Source organism: Misgurnus anguillicaudatus, chromosome 24 (genome assembly GCF_027580225.2).
Source record: "Misgurnus anguillicaudatus chromosome 24, ASM2758022v2, whole genome shotgun sequence".
Taxonomy (NCBI): Eukaryota; Metazoa; Chordata; class Actinopteri; order Cypriniformes; family Cobitidae; genus Misgurnus; species Misgurnus anguillicaudatus.
The window spans coordinates 24,512,788-24,520,117 of record NC_073360.2 but is presented as its reverse complement, the minus strand read 5'-3'; the positions used below and the strand labels follow the sequence as shown (position 1 = coordinate 24,520,117).

The 7,330-nt window shown below is 35.0% G+C and overlaps 1 protein-coding gene across 2 annotated transcripts; it reads left to right on the top strand.

The window, feature by feature from the left end:
* The first annotated feature begins 2,095 nt into the window (after positions 1 to 2,095).
* Positions 2,096 to 7,089, top strand: xaf1 (XIAP associated factor 1). 2 transcript variants are annotated; one of them, XM_055196746.2, is made up of 8 exons: positions 2,096 to 2,238; positions 5,176 to 5,311; positions 5,434 to 5,490; positions 5,622 to 5,844; positions 6,042 to 6,109; positions 6,206 to 6,388; positions 6,591 to 6,658; positions 6,769 to 7,089. In XM_055196746.2, the coding sequence occupies exons 1-7, from the start codon at positions 2,204 to 2,206 to the stop codon at positions 6,630 to 6,632; spliced, it is 744 nt and encodes a 247-aa protein (XP_055052721.2). In that variant the 5' UTR covers positions 2,096 to 2,203; the 3' UTR covers positions 6,633 to 6,658; positions 6,769 to 7,089. The 2 variants fall into 2 exon arrangements, with proteins under 2 accessions (XP_055052721.2, XP_073719013.1); XM_073862912.1 differs by having other exon boundaries at positions 6,591 to 6,666.
* The last annotated feature ends 241 nt before the right edge of the window (positions 7,090 to 7,330 follow it).

Sequence of the window (7,330 nt, the reverse complement as noted above, 5' to 3'; positions counted from 1 at the left end):
ATGTATTTCAAAGATGGAGGCACAACATGGATTCAGCCAGAGAGCGACTCGACCGTATGTATTTTAAATAGCAGATTCTACACTTACGAGAACACTTTGATTAGTGGGGTGGGCGTAATTACACATGAATGAGCACATACTTTTGAAAGAAAACATGGGTTTTTGCTAAGAATTAACTAAAAATAGTACACAATGGAGCTTTAACGACTCTGGTTACATTAAGTTACGTTCTTCTGACAATTTTCTCCTATTCCCAGCGGCTTTAAAAAAGTCTTTCTTTTGCGTCCTACTTCGGGTTTTTTCTCTTCCATGGTGCAAATTCGAGGAGGAAAGCAGGATCGACAATGAAAACAAAATGAAACTTAAGACGGAGTTTCATGCGCTATGCGCATGCGTCGCCTGTATAAAGTTACTGGAGCGCGCACGTATCTCACAAGGATCGTAATGGCAGTGATTGACAAGCCAGAGGGCCAATGATGATTGTGATGACTGCAAGAGCAATTGGCTGATGTTTTTAAGGCCTTATCTTGTGCACAGATGACGTATATTAATATTATTACTTACAGTGCACCTAATAAATAGTCTTTTATCATTATGTAAAGACAGTTTTAAGTAATATTGCAAAAATGTATAAAACAAACATCCTCTTTTCCACCTTTAAGGAGAGTATTATCCCCTTCTGACATCACAAGGGAGCCAAATTTCAATTACCTATTTTTGCAGAGTAATCGTTTCCCAAAACTAAGTTACTGGGTTGTTCTTTTTTTTACATTTTCTAGGTTAATAGAAGCACTGTCTGGGACCCAATTACTTAAACATGGAAAGTCAGATTTTCATGATATTCCCTTTAAAGGGATAGTTTACACAAAAATGAAAATTTTGTCCACATTTACTCCCTCTCATGTTGTTACAAACTGTATACATTTATTTGTTCTGATGAACACAAAGGAAGATATTTTGAGGAATGTTTGTAACCAAACCGTTCGTGAGCCCCATTCACTTCCATAATATTTTTTATCCTACTATGGAAGTGAATGGGGCTTACGAACGGTTTGGTTAGAAATATTCCTTAAAATATCTTCCTTATGTAGTTTGTAACAAAATGAGAATGAGTAAATGATGACAGAATTGTCATTTTAGGGTGAACTTTTAATGACTACTACATAAAATCTGTCTGAAATTTAAAGGGCGTCGCCCTTGCATAGTTCAGTTTTCCAGAAGACGTAAAATATAAAACAATGAACATCTTGCTTAGTTAACATGTACCACAAAAGTCCTATATGAAACATTATCCTTTTTTTGCAAGTGTACTATATTCTGCACACATTTCTCATACAGAAGTAAACCCTGCAACCATTTTTTGTAAAAAAAAAAACAAAAACACAAAGTACTTTTTAAACAAATGCTTATATTACTGTATATTCCTAATAAGGTAATGAGATAATGTATTACAGAAGGAATTCAATATTGTTTTACAATTGCAGCAGTTGCTACTATTATATTTAGCTATTTTATTTATTTATAATGTTTCTCAGCTTGTCTTACAGAAATCTTAGCTAAATTGATGTAACCATGGCAATGAGGAGCCATCCATTATTTTACCTGTTGTTCCTATGATCCTATAAATAGCCTATCTGACTATGGTAGGTTACTATGCAACACCTAAGTATGTGTTTAGCTACTGTGCAAAGCTATATGGTAAATATCTGCAAGGGATGAGATTCCCAATGCATGATAATGAAAAGTTTTTGAAGATGAAAAGATTAGTTTCACCAAAACAAATGCAATGAGTAGTATTTCTGGGTGACCACATGGGTTATAATACTGTATATACAAACAGTGAAAAGTGCAGTCACTTATTACTAGAAATTGCAAAACCGTACTGTGTCATTTTATCAAGAAACTTCTTCCACTTTAGGAATATTTTTAAGAATATTGAAGGAGTTACCTCTGTGGAGTCTAATCTGTTTGACACAGCTATATTTTAGTTTACAGACGTAATTTCAAGCCTTCAGTTTAAATGATGTTTAAGATCATAGTTAACATGTCAATTAAGTGTTTCTAAACGTTTGATTGATAGTGTTTATGATATCTCTTTTAACACACCTGCTGTTGTAAGTTTCAGTTTCACTTTCTGTTCACCAAAAGTAGGATTTTGTGCCTGACACACACACACATTCGGTCATCACTCTCGAGTGCAACTATGGATACAGAAGAAAATGTTTTATGTACTCACTGGTGAGTGTTTTACCTTTAATCGTCATTAGATAAGAAATCCGCGTCTGTTTACTATTTAAACATAAATAAACAAAACACAGCCGTGCGGCTTGAGCTATCCACAATCATCGAGTGTTTACAGTATCATCATCAAAAATGAAGTAGCTAAACATTATACGTCTTTGAATTATGTAGCCAAAAATTATGTTTCTTGTGTTAATCGTTATTTAAAGCGGTTTAAATGAAAGTGAAACTTATCGGTTGCTATATCCTTGTTAGCAACAGTAACTTTATCAGCTAATAGTTTGTACGTTTATATCTTATTTAATCTACGAATAATTAAAGTATCTTGCTAAAACAGTAAAATGATTGGTGAGTCAAAGATTGACTTGGTTGACAACTTATTTCGCATGTTTATTTGCTTGCATAAAATGCGCGTGCAATGCTGTCACACCCTGACATAAAAGCAGCCACATGAATTACACATGTGAAAAAAATGTATTATAAAACGGCCAGTTCTGGTTCTTCATTCTGATTGGTTGAAACGCGTTCTCAGCTGTGATAAAACTCACCGGTAAACCCACGGCTCAAACCGTATTACATAGCTTGTATCACTGCGCCACTGTTGTTGTGTACTGTAGAAAATAACTGTCAAAATGTCGGATTTTGTTGTCAATTTTGATTTATTGGGTGGGCTAATTATATTATATTGTATTAATTATAATCCTCAACAATTGAACAATTAATGGCGATATCCAGATAAGTGTCAATAAATATTGTTGAGTTTTCTTGTTAATGCTTCCGTGAGGAGTAGTTGTACCGTATATTATCCACTGGGTGGCGATCACTGATCAGTGGTGGCGATCTTACACAACATAAACACTGATGCTTTCACTCAACACTTTAAAACTCAAGTGTATTTTTTGATTAGCGATCTGAATCGGATCTCTAACAAAAGTCATTCACAGAAATGGAATTATCCCAACATTTTGCTCAAAATTTGAGAGGATAAAAGAACAATTGAAGGTAGGGTGAAACGTTTTTATTTTGTTGTTTGAAAGCAGAGGGTCTGTTCTTTCATTTGATATGTTTATATATCTAAAGAAGAACATTTTTCTGAAAGGCATTAATGTTTAACTAAAGCTGGGTGGCAACTCTTTTAAAAAACGCTGGCAGGGAAAGTGTTAAGCATGCTTCCAAGCATATTTGATCCACACGTCAACAGTTGCACGGTATAAATGTTAATGTATAAATTAGATGAATGTTGATTTATGAAAATAAACACCACAGTCTTAATGAATCATAGTTTCATTGTGTCTTTGCTCCGTCTGTTTTGCTTGGGAACCGCTCTGTTGCAGACACACTTGAGTCTGAGGAACTACTTTGTTTGGCGGAAGACTAATATCTGTACTAATATAATTACAACGTATTTGCTGTGTTTTATTATATGAAATCCTGCTATACATAATTTGAAGCAACCGTTTTATAAACGCAATAAGCCCCGCGAAGCAGTGGGTTACCAGTGCATTTTATAACGGCTAAGGGGGTTTTAGGCACTCCGCTTCGCGTCGTGCCTAACAACGCCCCTTAGCCGTTATAAAATGCACTGGTAACCCACTGCTTCTTGGGGCTTATTGCTTTATTGTACATTTTATGTAAATCTCCACGTAAAACGCATGGAATCACGTACGTGTAAATCGTGACGTGTCCACATAGTGACGTTGTTCACAACGTTCTACGACGTTATACTGTTTGGTTCACACCCTGACATAAAAGCAGCCACATGAATTATTATTAAAAAAAAAATTCTATCATTTTCTCATCCTCTTGTTGTTCTAAACCTGTATGAGTTTCTTTTTTCTGATGAACACAAAGAAGCACACAGCTGATTGTAGCCATTGACTTCCATAGTAGGAAAAATAAATACGATGGAAGTCAATGGTTACAATCAAATGTGTGCTTACCATCATTTATTAAAATATCTTCATCATTTATCACAATACTTTATAATATTTGTTTTCCTACTATGGAAGTCAATGGTTACAATCAGCTGTGTGCTTACCATCATTTATCACAATACATCCATATTATTTGTTTTCCTACTATGGAAGTCAATGGTTACAATCAGCTGTGTGCTTACCATCATTTATCAAAATATCTTCTTCATCATTTATCACAATACTTTTATAATATTTGTTTTCCTACTATGGAAGTCAATGGTTACAATCAGCTGTGTGCTTACCATCATTTATCACAATACATCCATATTATTTGTTTTCCTACTATGGAAGTCAATGGTTACAATCAGCTGTGTGCTTACCATCATTTATCAAAATATCTTCTTCATCATTTATCACAATACATTTATAATATTTGTTTTCCTACTATGGAAGTCAATGGTTACAATCAGCTGTGTGCTTACCATCATTTATCAAAATATCTACTTTTGTGTTCATCAGAATTAAAGAAATCCATACAGATTTTGAACAACATGAGAATGAAAAATTGAGAATTTTCATTTTGGGTGAAGTATCCCATTACCATCCATTTAACTTTTCTGTTGCACAAACGGTTCTGCACAAAATTAAAAGGTACGACTGCGACAGAAATAGTTCTTTTAAAATAACTCTTTCATAATCTTTATTATTAGGGAAAACGTTAAATTAATATAGTTTTCGCATTAACATGTAATCAGATAAGATAGTAAAGCATATTTGGCCTGCTGTCCGAGTGGAGGGCACCAAGCTCTGTATTTTAGCCTGAACCTCCCATTAACTGGAATGGGTACCAGCCGAGCATGAGGCGATTGGCTGGAGGAGGAATGCTGGAAAACTGTCATGGGACAAAGGTGTGGGATGGCTATAGAGAGACCTCTTCACGCTGATTGGTTGACTTACATGACCATACTTCTGAACTTAGTTAACCTTCATTAAATGCGTGTGTAATGTTTCCTCACTGCAATAAAGAAGTGGCTAAAGCGAACTTTGACCTACATGAACCGCACTGTCGGAGGTTTCTGTGCCTGTGTCCTGACTGTGACGACACTGTCCCACGAGAGCTGCTGGAAGAACATAAAGCTGAACAACACGCACAGGTCTCAACCACTCATGACACTATGATCTCTGCTGCTTTTTGTAGGCTTGGTGCTGTGTGTCATTTATTAACCCTCCTGAATTATTTAAACTTTATTGCACTATTTTTCTTAATGCCTCACAGGTAAAATGTCAGAAGTGCAATAAAAAAATGGAACGAAGGCATCTGTTGGACCACGAGGTAAAACACCTGCATAGTACATCACACAAAAAAGACTGTTAGTACTGCAAGATGTCTGTGAGATCTCACACTCTCTGTGCGTTTTCTCACTCCTTCCCATCTCTTTGTATCTCTTTATGTTTCTGTTTCAGACAGATGAGTGCTCAGAACGGCTACAGAGCTGTGAGTATTGTAGTCTAGAGCTGCCTCTGAAAGACCTATTGAAGCACAGTTTGTCCTGTGGGAGCCGCACAGAGCGCTGCCATGATTGTGGCCGTTACGTCCAGTTTAAAGACCAGCTTCAACACACAAACAACTGTTCAAAAACCCACCCAACGTCAAAGAGTTCAAGCTCTGAAGACGATGAAACTGATGGTTAGTGACTGATGCAAACACTATTAGGTATTACCTGTACAGTAGGTTCAACTATTACAGAGTTGAATAAAGTTCAGAAATGTACCCACAGTGTGATCACAATCATATTGATAAATGAAAACTAAATTCAACCACATCTTTTTGTTTTTGGTTATGTTAGATGTAAAATACTGATCCAGCATGTCATTTATTTTTAGATGAGTCCACCTCAAGATGTTGGAAATGTCAGCAGTCCATTCCTTTAGACAGTCTAGACGAGCATGAGGTAAATAAAGGGCCTTAAGCAAACATATTTATATAATATAAATGATTATACATTTTGTTAATATGGTTGTTACTTTTCATTTTATTTTTCAACCAGCTGGAATGCAAAAATGCCTTACAGTTTATGAGAAAGGATGTTGATTTTGATGACACTGCAGACTTCTCATTCTCAAAGTATCAGAGGGTAAAGAAAGAAAGACATATGGAGGATCTTGATAAAATAAGCACCTGTAAACTCTGTCACCTGGCACTTCCTGTTAAGATTCTTAAATGGCATCAGGTACTGGTCACAAATAAAGAATATGTTGCTTTAAATGTGTTAAACGAAGTGCTGCCCCAATGCTAAATACAGTATCAGTGCTCACAATAATAATTTTGTTGCTGTTTCAGCACATACAATTTACTTTGGGTAAATGAACTGGAAACAAAATGATCTAAGACAAATATAGTTTAGTGTAATGTTTAATTTTTCTATTGTTTAGCAAAAATGTGAATTAAATAAACTTCTGAGCCTGGCACAATGAAGACTTGTGCAAGCAGAACTACGAATGTAAGTATACAGAGAATAAATTATGCAGTACCAATGTAGCTTTTAAATACAGTTAAAGCAAGCTATGCATTTTACAATAATTGTAAATAAAAGTATGTTTTGTCTTACAGGGTTGCTGGGAATACGATTGAAAACTCAGTAATCACAAATGAGGGTGTGACATCACAATTGCAAATAATAATTATAATAATAATAAAAAAATGACAATAATATTAAACACTTTACATAATTACAGTTAAAGGCTATTGTTTGGTTTCAGTGTGATAATAGCCTAAGTTAAGTAACTTAGATGCCGTGTAGGAGAAATACTACAAGAAGTTTTTTTGAAATATGCAATATGTATATATGTTGTCCTTTTTTTCACTACTTTGTGCCTGGTATATCAGAACAAACTTTAATTTTGATTGTGTTGCAATAAAGATTTAAAAAGACTTCGATGTGTTTGTTATAGGTGCATAGACTACAAACTATTATGAACTAAAGCAATTCTGTCTATATGATTTTAAAAATACTATTTTATGAAATATTATGAAGACCCATTTGAACATCATTTAGTAACAGATAATTGTAGAAAAATCAGGAAGGTACTTGCCATTTAGACCACGAGATGGCAGAGTTTCAGACAGGGTTGCTATATCTTTCTTGATAGAGTCTGCCCTCTGGTGGTTAAAA

Coding starts and splice junctions, on each gene's coding strand:
- xaf1 (XM_055196746.2), top strand. CDS start 2,204: ATGGATACAGAAGAAAATGTTTTATGTACTCACTG. Junction 5,312..5,433: donor AAGCTGAACAACACGCACAG/GTCTCAACCACT, acceptor AATGCCTCACAG/GTAAAATGTCAGAAGTGCAA. Junction 5,491..5,621: donor GGCATCTGTTGGACCACGAG/GTAAAACACCTG, acceptor TTTCTGTTTCAG/ACAGATGAGTGCTCAGAACG.